Source organism: Emys orbicularis, chromosome 1 (assembly GCF_028017835.1).
Source record: "Emys orbicularis isolate rEmyOrb1 chromosome 1, rEmyOrb1.hap1, whole genome shotgun sequence".
NCBI lineage: Eukaryota > Metazoa > Chordata > Testudines > Emydidae > Emys > Emys orbicularis.
The window spans coordinates 151,780,020-151,800,253 of NC_088683.1; the positions used below are offsets into that span (position 1 = coordinate 151,780,020).

At 48.0% G+C, this 20,234-nt stretch overlaps 1 protein-coding gene across 2 annotated transcripts; it reads left to right on the forward strand.

Annotated features, from left to right (window-relative positions):
* Positions 1-3,723: 3,723 nt before the first annotated feature.
* LOC135878879 (solute carrier family 25 member 33-like) lies at positions 3,724-20,222 on the forward strand. 2 transcript variants are annotated; one of them, XM_065404614.1, is made up of 7 exons: positions 3,724-3,858; positions 13,240-13,416; positions 15,641-15,718; positions 16,067-16,167; positions 17,760-17,826; positions 18,062-18,345; positions 18,442-20,222. In XM_065404614.1, the coding sequence occupies exons 1-7, from the start codon at positions 3,818-3,820 to the stop codon at positions 18,636-18,638; spliced, it is 945 nt and encodes a 314-aa protein (XP_065260686.1). In that variant the 5' UTR covers positions 3,724-3,817; the 3' UTR covers positions 18,639-20,222. The 2 variants fall into 2 exon arrangements, with proteins under 2 accessions (XP_065260686.1, XP_065260677.1); XM_065404605.1 differs by having other exon boundaries at positions 18,062-20,222.
* The last annotated feature ends 12 nt before the right edge of the window (positions 20,223-20,234 follow it).

Here is a 20,234-nt window from a genome sequence, read left to right on the forward strand (position 1 = left end):
TACAGAGGGTGTGAGTGATTGCTGGACCCAGGCTAAAAGGAGATTAGTCTGTAAAAGGGAGCATTCTGGAACTGGTGAGGATCTTGTCTGTATTTAGTTTGATTAGACATAGATTTGCGCATTTTATTTTGCTTGGTGACTTACTTTGTTCTGTCTGTTACTACTTGGAACCACTTAAATCCTACTTTCTGTATTTAATAAAATCACTTTTTACTTAGTAATTAACTCAGAGTATGTATTAATACCTGGGGGAGCAAACAATTGTGCATATCTCTCTATCAGTGTTACAGAGGGCGAACAATTTATGAGTTTACCCTGCATAAGCTTTATACAGAGTAAAATGGATTTATTTGGGTTTAGACCCCATTGGGAGTTGGGCATCTGAGTGCTAAAGACAAGCACACTTCTGTGAGCTGTTTTCAGGTAAACCTGCAGCTTTGGGGCAAGTAATTCAGACCCTGGGTCTTTGTTGGAGCAGACGGGAGTGTCTGGCTCAGCAAGACAGGGTGCTGGAGTCCTGAGCTGGCAGGGAAAACAGGAGTAAGGATAGTCTTGGTACATTAGGTGGCAGTTCCCAAGGGGGTTTCTGTGATCCAATCCGTCACAGTGTCACCCACATTACTCCTTACAGCACAGCAGCCAATGCACCCTGTTGGCAATGTGAGGTCAGTACTGGGTCAGAGGGGAAAGCATCAGTCTCCTGCAGGGTAGATTCCAGGGTCTGAATGCTCCAGGCTATGTCCCTGCAATTTGGTTCTTATCATTTACTTCTGTGTTATGGCCAGCACAGGGCAGAACAGTTTCAGGGAATGACAGATCTAACAGCTGTGAATCCTGCTGCTCTGATATCAAACAATAGCTCCCACACTGGGAGGACTGGGACATGCTTTAATTCTGTAACCCCGCCTCAGCAGATGTCGAAGAGCTGGGGGGGGTCAGGATTCTCTATCCCTTCCCTTCTCCCAACAGCTATTACACTGAGGGGACAGGAACATACTGGTTTTCTTTGCCCCCTTATTAGAGGATGTAGTGGGGAAACAGTGACATACTGGGATTCTCTACCCCTTCAGGAGCCTTTATTTCAGTTTGGTGAAGATCCCTTGTATTCTTGGCTCATTTCAGAGGTAGGTGAGATGAGATCCCTGTATTAATAACTGCTGTGCCCTGCTCCAAAGGTGGCTGGATTTCAAAACTCACTGAAGGATTCCTGCATAGACACCATGGAGAATGTGGGAGCTGCTTGTAATATTTTTATGAATATCACCTGTCCATCTGATTGTTGGATTGCTGTTGGATTGTTTGCTATGTGACTACCAGAGCTAAATCCTGGGAGAGTTGGCTACACTGGGCAGAAAGCAAACAATGGATTCAGACAAGCCCTGTTGCAGGTACTCAAAAACAATAAAGTTTTACTCCTCTGAAGTTTTACTTCTACCTTGCTTGGGACACTGCCTGGCTGGTGACACAAGAGGGGGGTGGTCCAGGAGAGAAATCTAAACAAAGTGCTTTGGAACTATTAAGAGCACAGCCTCCAATGAGACAGGGAGACACTGGATCTGCATGGAAATGTGTTGCATCTCAGCGTCTGGAAGTGGGGAGTCTGGAATAAGCTAGGCTGCCTAAACCATAGGTAAGGCATAAATGCATATAGACTGTTATTGTCTTAAGAATCTGTTTCACTGAATGCCATTGTTCTGAATAAAAAATACTTTTCTTTAAGAAACCTACTTGGTCACTGTAACAATAATTAGAGCTCCTAAAGAGAAATCTACAGCAGGGGCCAAAACCCAGTTAGACTTGGACCTGGCTAAGAAATCATGGATGGTACACAGGGGACTACAGCCCACTGCCTGATCTGAGAGTTGGAATATTGTGTGATTCCACCCAAGAAGGAGAACATAAAAGTAATGAGGCCTGTCCACAGAGCTCTAATTGGCTGTTTTTTGGTGGTCTCACCAGAGAGACCCAGGACTGAATTACCATCTCTCCTGTACAGGTGTCCCCCAGAGCTCTGTGCATATATCTACATTGCAATCCAAAGTGTGACTGCAGCACTGGTAGACATACATGCGTTAGCTTTACCAGCAATAGCACGGCTAAAAATAGTGTAGACGTGGTGCCACAGGCTTCAGCACAGCCTAGCAATGCAAATATATACCCAGCATTTCCAAGATGCTTGTACACTCCACGCTGAAGCCTGAGCCATTGTATGACTCTGCTATTCTTAGCCGTGCTAGGTTATGTATGTCTACCCATGCTGCAATTACATCTCGTATTGCTGTGTAGACACCCTTAAGGCACGTTACTGAGGGATGGGGAGCTTGCCCTGCCTCTGCCCAGGCTATACTCACTGTACAGAAGATTCAGCCTCCAGAGGCTGCTAAGCTGGCACCTGCACCAGCCACTATTAAAACACAATGAAGAGAAACATGATATTAGAATAACTAAGAGTATCCCAAATCCCACAGATGACCTGAAACCTGCAGTATAAGAAGGCAGTGTTATGATGAATATGATTTGTGTGCAGATTCTGAATCAATTCAAACCCATAAAACAAAGAGTCATCTGTGGAAGCACTCACAATTTCTTGGGCTAAAGAGCTCTCATCTCCTATGTACATTGATGTTCAAACTGCAGTATCAGGTCTAGGCAACCTTTTACATACAAAGCCAGGGACTTAATCCTTTCAGGAAACTTTTCTGCCTTTAGTGTGTATTAGCCAGATTTCATATAAAAATTATATATTAGCAGAGAGAGACTGTGGCTTTGGTTGATTGAGCATGGGGAATAGAACATAGGACACCTGGGTTCTGTTTCTGGCTCTATCACTTCCCTGCTATATGATCTTGGACAAGGCACTTTACTTTTATGTGGCTCCGTTTCCCCATCTTGACATTAAGGATAATGAGATTTTTTTGTTGTGATACTGAATTGCTTTTTGCAAAGACCTCTGAGTTCCTGGGATGGAAGGTGCTACAGAGAGAGTGAGAATTGTATCATCACTTGTTGCTGGTACCCTTAGATATACAGGGAAAGCAAGGGAGAGTACTGAAGCTTGCAGTTAATCTATCTTTCTGCAGGAGCTATGGCTAGATTGAAACACAAAAACAAGAAACAGGCACGTTTCACTCGGAGGTAGAGTTTAGAAAAATGGAAAGGAAGCAGGGAAACCATACAGGGGCATTTCAGACATGTTGTATCCTTAACGGTTAAGATATGAGCTCCGCAGGCAACCCACCTGTTTTACTGCCCTTTCCAATCCACCCCCCAGCCTGCGCCCCTCTCTCCATCTGCTGGAGACCCTCCCCCCAGCTTCTACTCTTCTCGGCCCCACGCCACCCCCAAAAATCCACTGCAGCACCCTCCCGTTCCCGCCCTGTACTGCTCATGCGAGGGCTGGCAACACCACCCGCCCGACAATTCACCGCCGCCCACACACACGACGTGTGCCCCATGCGTGCCACTCTCCGCCTCCCACGCTGGAGATCTCCTGGGCCAGCGAGCCGCGCTCGGCGCTGGCAGGGCCGGGCTGGCAGCGAGTACTGGGGGGTGCAATCGGAACAGGCGGATCCTAAATCTCCGACGTCAGTCACCTGACCTGACACAGAACAAACTGTTCCCGCTCGGGCGGGGCGCGTTACTCGGCCGGCCATTGCGTCACGGCGGAGCGGGAGGGGAGCCTGCCGGGGACCAATGGGAGGCGGGGGCTGCGCCGCTGGGCGGAAGCAAGGAGCGGAGCGCTGCGTGTGCGGCCCGGGGTGAGCGGCAGGCGCCTGCCGGTCGGAGACAGACGCCGCAGAGGCACAGCGCGGTGGTGATGCCCTATCGGAGCACGCTGCTGCACCTGCTCGCAGGAGGGTGAGCGAGCGAGCGAGCGCGCGCGCGCGAGGTCCTGAGGCGGGCGGGACTCGCGGGCCGGTTCCCTCCTTGCAGTGCGGGGAGCCCCCCTGTTCCTGGCCCGCAGATTCCCCTCTGCGGTACGGCACGGCACGAGGGAGGGAAACGCATGAGTTTTGTTTCTGCGCACGTGGCCCAGTCTCCTAGCCTGAGCAAACCAGCCAGGAGGAAGCCCAGGCGGGACCCAGAGGGGACTGGAGAGCCCAACCCACCAACACCACTGATAGGGGAGCTAGCAGGGCCCTCCTCCTAGGGACGGGGCTAGAGAGGGGGATGGGGCTCAAGAGCTCTTTGCCCCGAGTCCTTAGTCACAGTTCTCTCCTCTCCCCTCCCCTAATCAGCAGAACTTACTGGGGCAGCTGCAGGCAGGCACAGATTGCAGACATCATTGTGCTTTGGGATGTGAAATTCCCGTCCCCGCCCCGGGAGCCACACGGCAGTGACTAAATGATTCTGCACAGAGTTGGGGATACCCCTTCTCTGCGTTGTGTCGTCCTATCAACTGGAGTTTGGGGGGTACCCATCCCTATATCTGTTACCCCATTACCTGGATCATCTCCTTTTCTCTGCTGGGCTGGTTCAACTGTGTATCTCTTATTGTGCCTTCTCCTGAGTGTCCCCCACATGTGCTTTCCCATCTCTAAGGCAGAAATCTTGTATCGGTGTTGTCCCCCACATGCCTGACCCCAACCCCGCTTCTGGGGGTACACACTTGTCTCACCTATTCCTCTCCCAAATGCCTTGCCCTCTGTTTCTGGGGTACATTCTTGTGTATTTCTCTGCTGTCCCTCCTGAGTGCCAGATTCCTCCCACGCTTCTGGGCTGCAAAACCTTGTTATCCCTGCAAATCCCAGACTTGCCCATTCTCAAGGCCAGATGGGGACATGAGTTTCCAGTTTCCCCAACTTTCACATTACACCCTCATCCTGTGTTTTTCCCCTTCAGTGATCCCCTCACCTCTCTCCATCCTCTCCTGAGGGGAGCACAGGGTGGGATTAGGGACATATGAGCCCCAGATTCTCTGCATGAATCTCCCTCTGTCCCTCACTCTCATGGTGGCTGGAACATGAGAAAAGAGGCGCCACCGCCTCTACACATTCCAGTTCCATACATTTTGGCTCCCAAGAGCAGCTGCTAAAGCAGGGGTTCTCAGACTTTTGTACTGGTGAGCCCTTTCACACAGCAAGCCTCTGAGTGCGACCCCTCCTTATACATTAAAAACACTTTTTTAATATATTTAACACCATTATAAATGCTGGAGGCAAAGCGGCATTTGGGGTGGAGGCTGACAGCTCGCAACCCCCCATGTAATAACCTCGTGACCCCCTGAGGGGTCCTCACCCCCAGTTTGAGAACCCCTATGCTAAAGGGTTCCGTGCAGAGAAGCCTATTCTTCCCCACACCCTGGTTACTGGCAATGCCCTTCAGTCCTGACCCACATTCTCCTATTCCAGTCTCAAGTGCAGGCTTAATCATGTTGGACGTGCATGTAGTACCTTGTGCAAGTTGCTAGGACTGTATTTGTGTAGAACAGAACCTTAGAGAGTGAGGCTGCTTGGTTGCTAGGCCAGTTTTTCCACCTAGATCGCCCACCTGAATTCAACAGGAAATGTGTGGGTGCAGAGGTTGAGGGGAGTTGGGGATTGAGAACTGGATCATCTCATCTCAGCATAGTCAGTCCAGGGACATCTTGGCTGCTCCCCAAGAATAAACCCTCTGATTAGCAAAATAAAGGACAAATTCCTGCATAGCTTCTGTTTTAAATTGTGTTGCAGCTTTTGCACTTGGCTAATATTAGAAGAGAATGGGGTCTGGTCACTAGTGGCTAGAGGAGGCCTGGGAGTCAAGAATCAAGGTTTTGTTCCCAGCTACGGGAATAGGTGGATTGGGATGGGGGGAGGGTGATCTAATCCCAGTTCTGTCAATGACTGGCTGTGTGACCTTAAACAAGTCCCTTCCCACCTCTTTGTCTCATTTTCCCCTTTTATACGAGAGGGGTAAATAGTAGCTATTTGTCTGATACGGTGAGGGTGAGACCTAAATTATTAATGTTTTAAAGTGTTTTGTAATGCTCCAATTACTGGTGCCAGCAAAGAGCAAATTATTATTATATATTCAGATATCCTGTTTCTGTTTGCCCTAATATTTCACTGAGCTCAGCAACTGTATCTCATGGGAACTGCCGGATTGAGTCCAACCAATGGTTTGTTTAGTCCAGTGACCTGTGTCTGATAGTGGCTAATACCAGCAGTTTTAGAGGAAGGGTCAGGAAACCCGGCAGGGGGCAGTGATGGAATAACCTATCTTCCCCTCCTCTCCCCCCAGGAAAGTTTCCTCCTGACCCCAATGGCTAGAGGTCAGCTTGTTCCCCTGAATGGGAGAGGTTATATCCTTTCCAAATGTCTGGAGGTTTTAATCCTTACTAATGTAACTGGAGTTCTCATTATCCATATAAATGTCAGCTCCTTCTTTTTAATCCCATTAAGCTCTTGAACTCTGATTATCTTGTAACCATGAATTCCTCAGGCTAATTATGCATGTATGAAGTGTTTTATTGATTTTCAATTTGCTGCCTTTCATTGTGAGAGTAAAGAGTACCCCATCTACCCTCTCAGTTCCCATTGTTATTTTGTATACCTTTATCATATCCCCTCTTAGTCTCTCTAAACTAGTCTTTTCAGTCTTGCCTCCTAATCCTCTCCAGGCCTCACACCATTTTTGCTCCCCATCTCCATACCCTGTCTCTGTTCCATCTATGTCATCTTCCAGAGAGGATGACCAGAGATGAACACAGTGTTGTTCTATGTGAGAGCATTCCATTGCTTTTATAAAGGTGTTGGAATAGCTCCAGTATTATTCTCCATCCCATTCCTCTGCATCGTAACATTTTGTTGGAATTTTTGATTGCCACAGCCCATGGAACAGAGGTTTTTATTGACCACAAGGACACCCAGGTTACAGTTAATTGAGAACCCAATAAGGTGTAGGAGGAATCCAGATGATTCCTTGCAGTGTGCATTGCCTTGCGTTTGTCATGCCTGAATCTAATCTACTTTTGTTTTGCCTATTCACCTCACTTGGTTAGGTCCTTCTGAAGTTCCTCAGTCTTCTCCAGTCTTGACTAATCTAAATAATTGTCATTTACAAATTTTGCCACCTCACTGTTCACCCCTCCCTGCTTTCCAAATCATTACCTAAACAATATCAATCCTAGTATAGAACAAGGAAGCCCATTCCTAACCTTTTGCCATGATGGAAATTGGCTGTTTTCTCTTAGTTTCCATTCTATGACAGAAGTTCTCCTCTCACCCCATGCTGCTTGCTTTCCTTTACAGCCTCTTGTGAGGGCCTTTGATAAAGGCTTTTTGAAAGCTACGTCAGCCAGTTCTCCTTAATTTGCTATTTTATTGATAAGTTCAAAGAATAACAGATTTTCCTTTGCAGAAGCTGTGATGGTTTGTCCCTGTTTATGTTCACACAGAGGGTTTATAATTATTATTTCAGTCAGTTTTCCTGGTACAGAGGATTGGTATAACAGTACAGTAGCTGATTTTAATTAGGTTGCATTAACAACTCAGCCCCTTCATTCTTAAATGCCTCAGAATCCATGGATGCACCATCTATTCCTGGTGACTTGTTCTTTAATTTATCAGTTTATTCCAGCATCTCCTCTTTTGAGACATCAGTTTCTGGCAGTGCCTCAGCTTTGTTACCACAAAAGAGCAGGTCTGTGGTGGATATCGCCCCAACATCCTCTGTTAAAGACTCGTGCAAAGAAACTGCATTGCTTCTTTACAATATCCTTAACCTCCTTACCCGATTCATTGATTGTAAGGCCAAAATCCAATTTGACCTCCTGCGAACACAGGCCATACCATTACATGTACGTGCCCCTGTATTGAGCCCAAACTGACTAAAGCATATCTTCCAGAAAGGCATCCAGTCTTGATTTGAAGACATCAAGAGATGGGAAATCCATTACTTCCATTGGTAGTTGGTTCCAGTGGTTAATCACCCTTGCTGCTAACAGTTTGTGCCTCGGCTCTAATTTGCATTTTTGTCCAGCTTTAAATTCCAGCCCCTGGTATTTTTTTAGGCATTTTTCCACTAGATTAAATAGACTTTTAGTACCTGGTATTTTCTCCCCATGAAGGTACAGACACTGTAATCAAATCACATCTTAATCTTCTTTTTGATTGATCTCTTTAAGTCTCTCACTGTAAGGCATTGTCTCTAGCCCTTGAGTCATTTTTGTGGCTCTTCTCTGCACCCTCTCCAGATTTTTCAACATCCTTTTTAAAATGTGGACACCAGAATTGGATGAACTATTCCTGTATTAGTCTCACCAATGCCATATACAGAGGTAAAATCACTCCCTGTTCCTACTGACTACTTCCTTGTTTACACATTCTAGGATCGTATTAGACCTTTTTACCACAACATCTCTCTGGGAGTGCATGTTAAGTTGTTGGTTCACAGTGACCTCTAAATCCTTTTCATGGTTATGGCATCCCCAGGATACAGTCCCCCATTCTGTAGGTATGGCCTGCATTCTTTTTTCTAGATACAGCCAAAAGCTGTATTAAAATTCATTTTGTTTGAATGGGCCCAGTTTACCAAAAAATCCAGATCATTTTCTGTGACTGGCCTGTCCTCATTATTCATCACTGCCAGTCTTAGTGTTATCTGCAAATGTTATCAGCAGTGATTTTATATTTACTTCCACATCATTGATGGAAAATATTGAACCGCATCAGGCCAATAGTATCAATCCCTGCAGAACCCCACTAGACACAATTTACCCATAGATAACTTCTTTTTGAGATCTGTTGGTTAGTCAGTTCTTAATCCATTTAACCCGTGCTTTGGTACTATACAGTGCTAATTTTTTAATCAGAATGTCAGGTATTAAGTCAAATGCCTTACAAAAGTCTGACTATTAGTTACCTTTATCAACCAAACTTGATTTCATCCTTTGATGAGATTGCAAGTTAGTTTGACAAATGATTTTTCATAAAACCATGTTGATTGACATTAAATTCCCATCCTTTAATTCTTTATTGATTGAATCCCATATCCTCTTTTCCCTTATTTTGCCCAGGTTTGATGTCAGGCTAACCAGCTTATAGTATCCCAGGCTATCCCCTTGCCCTTCTTAAATTTTGGCACAACATTAGCATGCTTCCAGTCCTTTGGAATTTCCCTGATGTTCAAAAATTTATTAAAAGATAACCTCTGAGAGTGAGAGATGTCCTCAACCTGCACCCAAGTATCCTAAATGAATTGGCTATCTGGGCCTGCTGATGTTAAAATTTTTGTCTCTAGTGGATGGTATTTAACATCCTCTTTAATTACTAAAGGACTAGAAGGTATTTGCCATTCTCGTGATAGGAGTACATAATCCTGCTTCTTTCCAAACACAGAACAGAAATATTTATGGAACACTTCTGTCTTTTCTGCATAATTATGAATCATTTTACCATCCCCATTTAGTACTGGAGCTATGCTATTGTTAGAATATCTTTTGTTCCTTAGCGCCCTGACCTCTTGAGCCTTGCCATTTAGCTATACCAGTATACAGATCTGCATTTCATTTGGGGTTCCCTTATGGTTGCGTAAGCAGCTTCTATAATTCACCTAAGGATTTTAATTTCTTTGCTTTTGACCTTGTGGCCTTTTTGACTAGCTTCCTCACTTTTGTTTTTAAATTCTCCTTTCTAAAGTACAGCATCACTATGCAAGTTCTTAGTATCTTTGCTCCCCTTAGGATGATATTGCTGTCATTAGTATTAAGGGACTCAACTACAGTTATTACTTGAATAAATTGTGTGTTACATACATCTAAGTTATGAATAGCCTCTCCTGTGTGCTGTAGCACTAGCTATTCCAAGAAGTAATCCTTTAAAGTACCAAGAAATTGCTTCTCTAAACCTTGTCCCATTGTAACATTTCCCCAGTTGAAATCACCCATTTTATTGGACTTTGTTGCCTCTGTGATCTCACTCACCACTGCACTCAAAAACCTTTCACTGATCTGCAGGCAGGGAGTGAAACCCTGCTTATATATTTGTATTCCTATGTCTTGGGATTTGCATCCATACAGATTAGTTTATCATAGTGGAATTTATTGGGTCTAGCACTGCTCACTCCCCTCTACCACCTCTTCTGTCCTCTGCATATAGTTCATAGCCAGGTACTACGGTTAAGGCTAAAATTTTGTCACGGTTATTTTTAGTGAAGGTCATGGGCAATAAACAAAAATTAACAGAAGCCCATGACCTGTCCCTGACTCTTACTAAAAATAACTGTGACAAAATGGGGAGGGAGGGAGTGGGGGATCCAGAACCCACCCCTGCTGCGGCTCTGGGGACCCACCCACGGTGGCTGGGAGCTGCAGAGTCTGCCCACGGCAGGACTGAAACAGAAAATGCACAGAGATCTCTGGAAGTCACAGATTCTGTGACATAATCTTAGCCTTAACTTGTGGTATCTCATTGATTTGTAAGTCATCTGTGTTTTAGTAATGCTTCTGACAATAAGCTCCTCTTCCATGGCCATGCATTCTAGTTCACCTAATTTTTGCCTTCAGGCTTCTTAACTTGGTATAGACCAGGGGTTGGCAACCTATGGCACGCGTGCCGAAGGTGGCACGCGAGCCGATTTTTTACTCGCACGCTGCTGCCAGCAGGGGTCCCGGCCGCCGGCCCCGCTCAGCCCGCTGTCTGCCTGGGTGAACGGAAACCTAGGCCAGCAGCGGGCTGAGCGGGACCAACGGCCAGGACCCCGGCTCGCAGGAGCCGGCGGCTGGAACTCCAGACCGTCAGCTGGCTGAGCCACTCAGCCCGCCGCCGGTCTGGGGTTCCGTCCGCCGGCCCCGCTTAGCCAACTGCCAGTGTAGGGTTCTGGCCGCCGGCTCCCTGCCCGCCGGGGTCCCGGCCCCGCTCAGCCCACTGCCGGCCTGAATGGATGGAACCCCTGGCCGGCAGTGGGCTGAGCAGGGCTGGCAGCCGGGACCCCGGCTGAGCGGGTCCGGCGGCCAGAACCCCAGACAGGCAGTGGTCTGAGGGGCTCAGCCCGCTGCCGGTCTGTCCGCCAGCCCCTTGCCAGCTGGGGTCTCGGCCCTGTTCAGCCCGCTGCCGGCCTGGATGGACGGAACCCCGGGCTGGCAGCGGGCTGAGCGGGGCCGGCGGACAGAACCTGAGACCAGCAGCGCAGGTGGCAGACGGAACCCCAGACTGGCAGCACGCTGAGCCGCTCAGCCTGCTGCCGGTCTGGAGTTCCGTCCGCCGGCCCCTGCCAGCCGGGGTCCCTGCTGCCGGCCCCGCTCAGCCTGCTGCCAGTCTGGGGTTCTGTCGGGGGGGCCCTGTAAATGTAAAATTTATTACTGGCACGCGAAACCTTAAATTACTAAAGACTTGGCATGCCACTTCTCAAAGGTTGCCGACCCCTGGTATAGACGCATTGATAGGTTTTATTTTTGCCCATGTGCCTTTTGCTATTTAACTCCTTGCTCTGATACTAAGATTTACTTCCGAGCCCTCCAGCCTGTACAACGCTCAATGATCTGACATTGGACCCAGGTGGGGTTGTCTTTTGGGTCCCATCTGTTGTCAGGCTATTCAGCTGAGTTCTCCACACCACCATGAACTGGGATCCTCAGTATTTGTCACAGAGTTGCCTTTTGAACCTGATACTAGCTCTCTAGCTAAATTGTGTCCAATCCCCGGGCTCCTGCCAGCTGTAACTGCTACTGATGACAATTGCAGATATTGACTGATGACACTGAAAGACATCAGGTGTCCAGACCCTCTGACGAGGGACCTTTCTTATCAAGCCAAATATAATATAGGAAGACAGGGCTAGAGTGCAGTACTGATGCAATGGGGCAGCCCTGCTCACTGCTGGAGTTGCCATCTGCATTTGATGTCATTACAGTTTTTAACCATTTCAGCTGCAGGAGTTCACTGCAATAGATTTCGAGAGCCTCTTCCTGCCCCTGTGATAACAGCAAACTATAATAGTCCAGAAGTGAAGGATATAAGTGGTTTTAACTACACAAGATTGGAGAGGGGGTGTCTCTGAGCTGCACCGACTGTGTCAGACCATTATTCAGAACTCCAGTTAGAGATCAGACGCCCTGCTATTGCATTCCTCTGCCCCCACACAGCTCTATCAGACTGTTCTCTGCTTCCCACTCTGAGGCTCCCCACACCAGCTGTGACCTTGCTGGGTAACTTTTTCCTCTATAATTATCAGTTTGAAGATCTCTTAGGCTGTTACCTCAAATACCCGGCACGCTGCCTCTCTCCTTGGGACCTCTGCTTAGAATTTTACCCTCCATGTCCCTTTGGACACAAAGTGGAGGGCAAAATGTTCAGGTACTTGGAGAAAGAGACTTAAATTCCCAATCCCAAGAAAAATCTGTCAGCTTCTCAACCTCCCTTGTCCCACCCACCACTACTAAGGGCGAGGGTCACCAGCTAGAATTCATCTCTGTAAACAAATTTTTGGGGCTGCAAACCAGCCAGGCTGGTTATGTTAGACCAGAGCCCTCGGCCAAAGGCCCTGAATGGACAAAACATGGGCACAGACTATGGGGCCTTCTGATTTTTCTGATTCTAGTCTGGCCTTATGTTGTGGGGTCTGTCTGCCTCAAAGGGACTGGAGAAAGGTCTCTAGGGCACCAGATCCAGTCTGGCCCCGGGGGTCAATAGTGAGATAAGTCTTCCCATTTGATGGCCATTAGTGGCTTTTATGTTATAAACGAGTTTGGTGGGTGTCAGCCCAGGCCCTGGTGGGACAAGTGCAATTGTTACTAACTGGCTCCTTCAGTGGCAGCTTCAGCAATTGCCCAGAAGTGAATGGGTTCCAGATCGAAAGAGGGTTCCTCCATGGCAAGCTGAGGCATGTGGACAAAGTGCAGAATGGGGTGGGGGGGGGACACTTGCCCTGCTAATGCAGGGACTGAATCCGCTTCGGGGACCTGCAGACCATACCCTCTTCAGGGCTGTTAAGTCAGCTGCTGACATCATCAGCAAAGTCCTGCGGTGGGACTGGGCAGCTGAGCTATTTGCTGTGGGCAGCTCCGGTGCAAAGGTCGTGAGTTTGAGTCCTCCTCCTGGACTTAGCATTTGAGACAAGCTGCGTCCTGATACCTGAACAGGGCTGGCCAGGAGCTGTTGGAACCAACGTGTTAATCAGTGCTGGAGCCAGAGGCCCTACGTGACGAAGGCCAGAAGGCCTGGACAACAGGGAAACAATGCAGGGGATATCAGAGCTGCTGCTCCCAGTTCCTGAGGAGTAACCCTTGTTCATGCCAATCTGCCCTCACTGTCTCCCCAGATGTGGCGGTACAGCTGGAGCCATCCTGACCTGCCCCCTGGAAGTGGTGAAGACACGTCTACAGTCATCCTCGTTGACCCTGCGCCCTCTTTGCCTCCCTGAGGTGCAGCTGCAGGGGCTGAATGGAGGGTTTGTGCGTCCAGCCTTACCCTCCCCTGGCGTGCTCCAGCTAATGAGGTGAGCTGGGGAGGGGGTTGTGACGGGTTCGGTCACAGAGACCCCCTTGGGACTGTCACCTGATGTGCTGAGACTACCTCTGAGCCCGTTTTCCCTGCCAGTCTTGTTGAGCCAGATATGCCAATCTGCTGCAACACAGACCCAGGGTCTGAACCACATGCCCCAAAGCTGCAGACTTAACTGAAAACAGCTTAAGAAGTGCTCCTGTTTCCAGCACCCAGACACCCAACTCCCAGTGGGATCCAACCCCCAAATAAATCCGTTTTACTCTGCATAAAGCTTATACAGGGTAAACTCATAAATTGTCCACCCTCTATAACACTGATAGAAAGAGATGCACAGCTGTTTGCTCCCCCAGGTATCCGTTATTTACTCTGGGTTAATTAATAAGCAAAGTGATTTTATTAAATATTATTAAAAAGTAGGGTTTAAGTGGTTCCAAGTAATAACATACTGAACAAAGTAAGTTACCAAGCAAAATAAAACAAAACACACAAGTGTAAGCCTAATACATTAAGAAACTGATTACAGATGAAATCTTACCCCCAGAGATGTTCCAATAAGCCTCTTTCACAGACTGGACTACTTCCTAGTCTGGGTCCAGCAATCACTCTCATGCCCGTAGTTACTTTGTTCCAGTTTCTTTCAGGCATCTCTTTGGGGTGGAGAGGCCATCCCTTGAGCCAGCTGAAGACAAAATGGAGGGGTTTCCAGGGCCTTTTATATTCTTCCTCTTGTGGGCAGAAACCCCTTTGTTCTCCTGTGCAAAATCACAGCAACAAGATGGAGTTTGTAGCCACCTGGGCAAGTCACATGTCCATGAATGATTCAGCTTTTTGCAGGCCAACGCCATTGTTTACATGTTAGTTTGAATGTTCCCAGGAAAGCTCAGATGTGGATTGGTGGCTCCCAAAGTCCATTGTCAGTTAAGTGTTCCTTGATTGGGCACTTAGGACTATTCTCAGTTTCTCAAGAAGCTGACCAAATGCTTCACCGAGGCTACTTAGAATCAAACACATTGAGATACAAGTACATAGCCAATATTCATAACTTCAAATACAAAAATGATACACACATACAAACAGCATAATCATAACCAGCAAACTACAACCTTTCCATGAACACCCCACTTGACCTCCTCTGTACAAAACCTGGTGCTACCATAGGACCCTGGTTGTAACAATGATCTATATGGTCACAGTTCATGTCAATAATATCACAGGGGTTACTTGCATGTGCAACTTAGCAGCATGAGGGGTTCAGGCTGGGAGAGCCAGCCAGCAATTGGAGAAGGGTGGGGAATGGAAGTGGAACTTAGAGATGAAAGCCATGGGAGGAAAGGGCTTCAGGGCACAGGATGTGTATTAGTGTGCTTCCTGTCTCTCTCAGCTATGTGTGTGTCTACACTGCAGTCAGACACCCACAGCTGGTCCATACCAGCTGACTTGGGCTCATGGAGCTGTTTAATTGCAGTGTAGATGTCCAGGTTTGGGCTGGAGTCTCAGCTGTAGGACCCTGTGTGGTGGAAAGGTCCCAGAGCTTGGGCTGCAGCCTGAGTTGGAGTGTTTACACCCTAGCCAGAGCCCCACAAGCCTGAGTCAGCTGGCAGGGGCCAGCTATGGGTGTCTGATTGCCGTGTAGACATACCTTGTGAGTCTGAGGCCAGGTCTTTACTATAGACCTGTATTGAACACCCCTGAGTGACACAGTTATACCGACCTAACCCCAGGTGTAGACAGAACTGTGACAGTAGGACAGCTTCTCCCATCGACGTAGCTACTGCCTCTCACGAAAGTGGATTAACTACGCTGATGAGAGACGCTCTTGCGGTTGGCATAGTAGCAGCTTCACTAAAGCACTACAGTGGCACAGCTGCACCAGTGCAGCACTGAAATGAAGGCAAGCCCTGAGAGGCAGCTGCTGGGGCTGGGACAAAGGTCACAGCTGGTGGTGAATAAACAGATTCTGGATTGTGCAGGTAAATTGGGGGAAATGAAGAAATACTGAGGGGAGAGTGAAGAAGAGGATGAACAGAAAATGAGGGGAGCAAGAGAAATGTGGAGGAAAGGAGTGAGAGGAAGGAGGCCAGGGAGAGATGCAGAGAGAATGAGATGTAGAGAAAGGGGAAGGGCTGGTAGGGACATACGGAGGGGAAGGAGGACTAGGAGAGCAGACAGCCTGGTCCCACTCCTTCTCTGATTTTATTTATTCCTTTCTTCCACAGGGCCATCCTGGAGAAGGAAGGAATCCGCTCCCTCTTCCGAGGCCTGGGTCCCAACCTTGTTGGAGTCGCCCCCTCCAGGTAAGAATCACTCAGTGAAGATATTCTCCCTCCTCCCCCCCTCCCCTAGGGTCTCGCTAGGGTACACTCTCCTAGGGTCCTACCAGTCACTGCCCCACCTCCCCACAATGTCCAGGCCCCGGATACAGTGCAGTCTCTGGCACCTCCATGGGGAGATTCAATGGAGGCCCCTCACCATGCCTTGTGAGGCTCGGGGTGACACCTGGTGTCCACGTGTGGCTGTTGTATGACGTATCCTCAGTGCAGGGTCTGTCTGGGGTAAGTTATGTGGAAACAAGGTCCCTTCATGCTTCAGTTGCTCCTTTCAGGTGGACTGCTACTGCACGTGTATGTCTCTTCCCCAACCAGGGCCATCTATTTTGCTGCCTATGCTGGGGCTAAGGAGAAGCTCAATATTGTCTTCGTACCCGAGTCCAAGAAAGTTCATGTGCTCTCGGCAGTCTGTGCAGGTGAGCTTCTCCCATGCCAGATTAGACCAGAGGGCCCATTCAGCCTGGGATCCCTGTAAACATGAGGGGATTTGACCATCTGGTGTCACTGTTCAGGCCATTCTCATTCACATAATCACCTCATTTCTTTGTTAGCCCTTCTGAAGCTCTTTCTCCTTTCTCCCACCCCATCCTGCTGCAGCAGCTTCCCAGGTCAGTGAAATACAACAGAAACAATCTCTCTCTTAATTCACCTGAAGTCGCTGTTCAGTGTCAATGATCTAGGCCTTAGCCCAGTGATACTCAAACCTGAGTGGGGTTCAGGAGCCAAATTAGCGATCGACATTACCCAGAAAAGCCACTTCATCATTTCATTTACTATAGTGCTGTAGATTCATATTTAAACAGTATGATGGGAAATATTTAGTTTTTGTAAGATAGATAGATATAATTGTCACAGCAAAATGAGTGACCCAGTATTATTATTTTATCGACCACAATTGGTTAATAACCTAGTAAAAGCATCCTGATTGGTTAATAATTAAATCAGTGTTTTAATATGATGTGCTGCAAAGAGCTGCAGGAGACCCTACAGTGCCACTTGTGGCTCTCAAGCCTCAGTCTGAGTATCACTACATTAGCTCTTTGATTGCCTTGGGAAACAGGGCTCCCTACAGGGGAGCCAGGTAACTTAATCCCCCCACACAACCTCAACAGTCTCACTGCCTTTCCTGCTTCTGTTGTCTTCCCTTTCTCTAATGAGACCCTCCATTCTCAGCAAGTCTCATTGTTTCCTGCCTCTCATTCCAGGTTCAGCCTCCTTCTTTCTGGTTCCAGGCACCAGGGGTGGGGGAAATGAGGCTATAATGAAAGGCCTATGAGATTCATAGATTCCAAGGCCAGAAGGGACCATTGTGATCATCTCATCTGACCTCCTGTGTAACACAGGCCAGAATGTCCCCAAAATAATTCCTAGAACACACATTTTAGAAAAAACGTCCCATCTTGATGTAAAAATGGTCAGTGATGGAGAATTCACCAGGACCTCTGCTAAATTGTTCCAGTGGTTAATTACCCTCATGGTTATTACACCTTATTTGCCATCTGAATTTGTCTAGCTTCAATTTATAGCCATTGGTCCCTTCTCTGCCAGACTGAGGAGCCCATTATTAAATATTTGTTCCCTATGTAGATACTTATAAATTGTGATCAAGTCACCCTTAACCTACTCTTTGTTAAGCTTATCAGATTGAGCTCCTTGGATCACTCACTGTAAAACAAGTTTTCTAATCCTTTAATCGTTCTCCTGACTCTTCTCTGAGCACGCTCCAATTTAATTGGACACCAGAGCAGGACACAGTATTCCAGCTGTGGTTGCACCAGTGCCAAATACAAAGGTGTGCATAGGAGGGGTGGCTCCCAGTAAGGGGAAGCAGAGCCCAACAGGCTTCACCTTAGAACTCTTCACTTCCAAGGGACCCCCAAACTATGCCCAAATTGGTAAACAGCTGCAAATTAACTATCATTCAAAGAGCTAACCTACCAGTAACTCCCCACAAACTGTGTAGCCCCACTCTGGTATCTGTCATGACCTCTGACCGTCTACTTCCTAGGGGTCACCTCTGCCACACTTACCAATCCCATCTGGCTGGTGAAAACCAGGATGCAGCTGGAAGCCAGGTAAGGAAGGTAGCGCATGCACACAGACTGCATGGGGCTGGGGGTGACCCACTGACAAGAATGTGTGCTTTCAGGACACTGGAAAAGTAGCAGTTATTAGTGATCTTCCAAACGCAGCTGCGAGGTACCCAGGCCAGGAATAACAAGGGGTGTGGGGGATGTGCTGTTGATCAGTATTCAGGGGCAGTGGCAGAGTTGTGTGTGGGTGATTATAATCCCCCCTTGGTCTCTGCAGGGCAAGTGGGGAGAAGCACAGTAACGCTCTCCAGTGTGCCATACGAGTGTACCGCACTGAGGGCCTGCGGGGATTTTACCGTGGAATCAGTGCCTCCTATGCTGGAGTCTCCGAGACCGTCATCCATTTTGTCATCTATGAGGCGCTGAAACAACAGCTGAGGGAGCAGCAGCCATTCCTCCCAACAGCCTTTGCCCTTGCACCGAACAGCCGTGATTTCTTTGGACTCATGGCAGCTGCTGCCATCTCCAAGACATGTGCCTCATGTATTGCGTACCCACACGGTGAGCAGCTCCATCCTCCCCTCCACCACCCTCCTGCTGGGAGAGGCCTGGCTTGGAGGGTGACTCTGCTAACATCCCATCCCTTTGTTTTCCCAGAGGTTGTCCGGACACGGCTGCGGGAAGAAGGGTCCCGCTATCGCTCCTTTGTGCAGACCCTGCGGCTGGTGGTCCAAGAAGAGGGACCCCTGGCTCTGTACCGAGGACTCCTGGCCCAGATGATGCGCCAGATCCCCAACACAGCTATCATGATGGCTACCTATGAACTGATCATCCACTTAGCCACCAAAGTGTGACCCTGCACAAATGCACCAGCCCCTTGTTGAGGCTGCTGGCTGTGCATGGGAGAGCTAAAGTCTTGTGACTTGACATGTTTTTCCTGTTCCACAAGGTAGTGCTGTTCACTCTGTAGCAGGAGGCCTGTGTGGTGAAGACCTTGTGTGTGGCAGTCTACCGTCTGCTGACAGGATGCAGTGCTCTCAGGCCCGGGCAGTGGTTCTGGATGGTGCGTGACCTCTAGCATCAACCTCCAGAAAGTGGTCTGATGCTCTGAGGTGGCAGTAAACCAGCTAGAATAGGTGCAATGGGGGCTCCTACTGCAAAGCACAAGGGCATGGAGTTCAGTGGGGAAAGAGATAAAGGAGGATAAATAAATTATAATTCTATAAAACAAAATAAAGGGAGGCAGGATGCCAATTAAGCAAGTGCATATTTTAGCCCTTCCAGTGTCCCCAGCTAGCCATCCCCATCACTAGAAAGTACATGTATAGTTAACAGCCCCAGGAGTTCCACTCTTCTTGGGCCTGGCCTATGGACATAGCTGGACATGTAGTCAGTGGACAGGGAGAGTAAACAAATCTGCAGAAATCATGCAGCAAACGGAGATCTTGCGATAAGGCCTTCAGCTACTCTCTGGGATTCTGCACATAGTCAGGGTGTCTACATAGAGTCCTACCCCCTACACTGTCTTCTTTCAAAGGATTCTCCAAACCTGACTGATAGACATCCTAGTGCATGGTACTTAGCAGGCATCTTACATCATCTCCTTAGGGGAGCAATCACCTGTGGAAAGACTCATACAGCTGAGCAATTAACTCTGCCTTTCTCTCCTCCTTAGAAGAGAGGCCAGGGCAGGGTGTTAGAACTCAGCCCTATGTATCGAGAGAAGCAGGATGCATCCTGGCAGGGGGAGCTCTGGCCTGGGCAGCTTGTGTTACTATAGGCCCCATCTATCCCTCTCTCAGGTCTGTTCTCTGCAGGGGCAGGGAAGGAGCCTGCAAGGGCCCAGCTCTGCCTTCCTCTGCTGGAGGTACTGTGACATGAGGAACAGTAGATATAAAAACCAAGCTGGATGCCTGGTGTGTGAAACATACTGTTTTGTGCCTGTGAATGTCATTTAGAGGGTGGATGCAGGTGTTGAAGTTGAGGGATTTGTTAATACACTCAGTGTATGAAAAAAATAAGACTATAAATTGAAAACATCAGATCTGTCTGTATCTGAGGGACTAATCCCACAACCTCCTTGAACCCACTGCAGGGGGACCAGACTGCCTAAAACTAAGGCCCTGCCTTGGACAAAATGCCTGTGGTTTTCAGCTACCTCAATGGAGGTTTGGAAAATCATGTCATTTTGCCAGTCAAGAGGGCTTATAGGGCTAACTGCTGCCCTTCAAGCACCCACTCTAGCCCCTGCCTCTCAGAATGAAGAATCCCAGAGGCCTTGAGTCTGTTTCTTTTAAATCCTTTTATTTTAAAATCCACCTCATTCCCTCCTTCCTTCACTCATTTAGGGTTATTGACAATTTTACAAAGCGACACAAGCTGCAGGGTTTTTTTGTTTTTTTTTTGCATCAGACAAGAATAAACCTCAAATGACAACATTGAAAAAATAT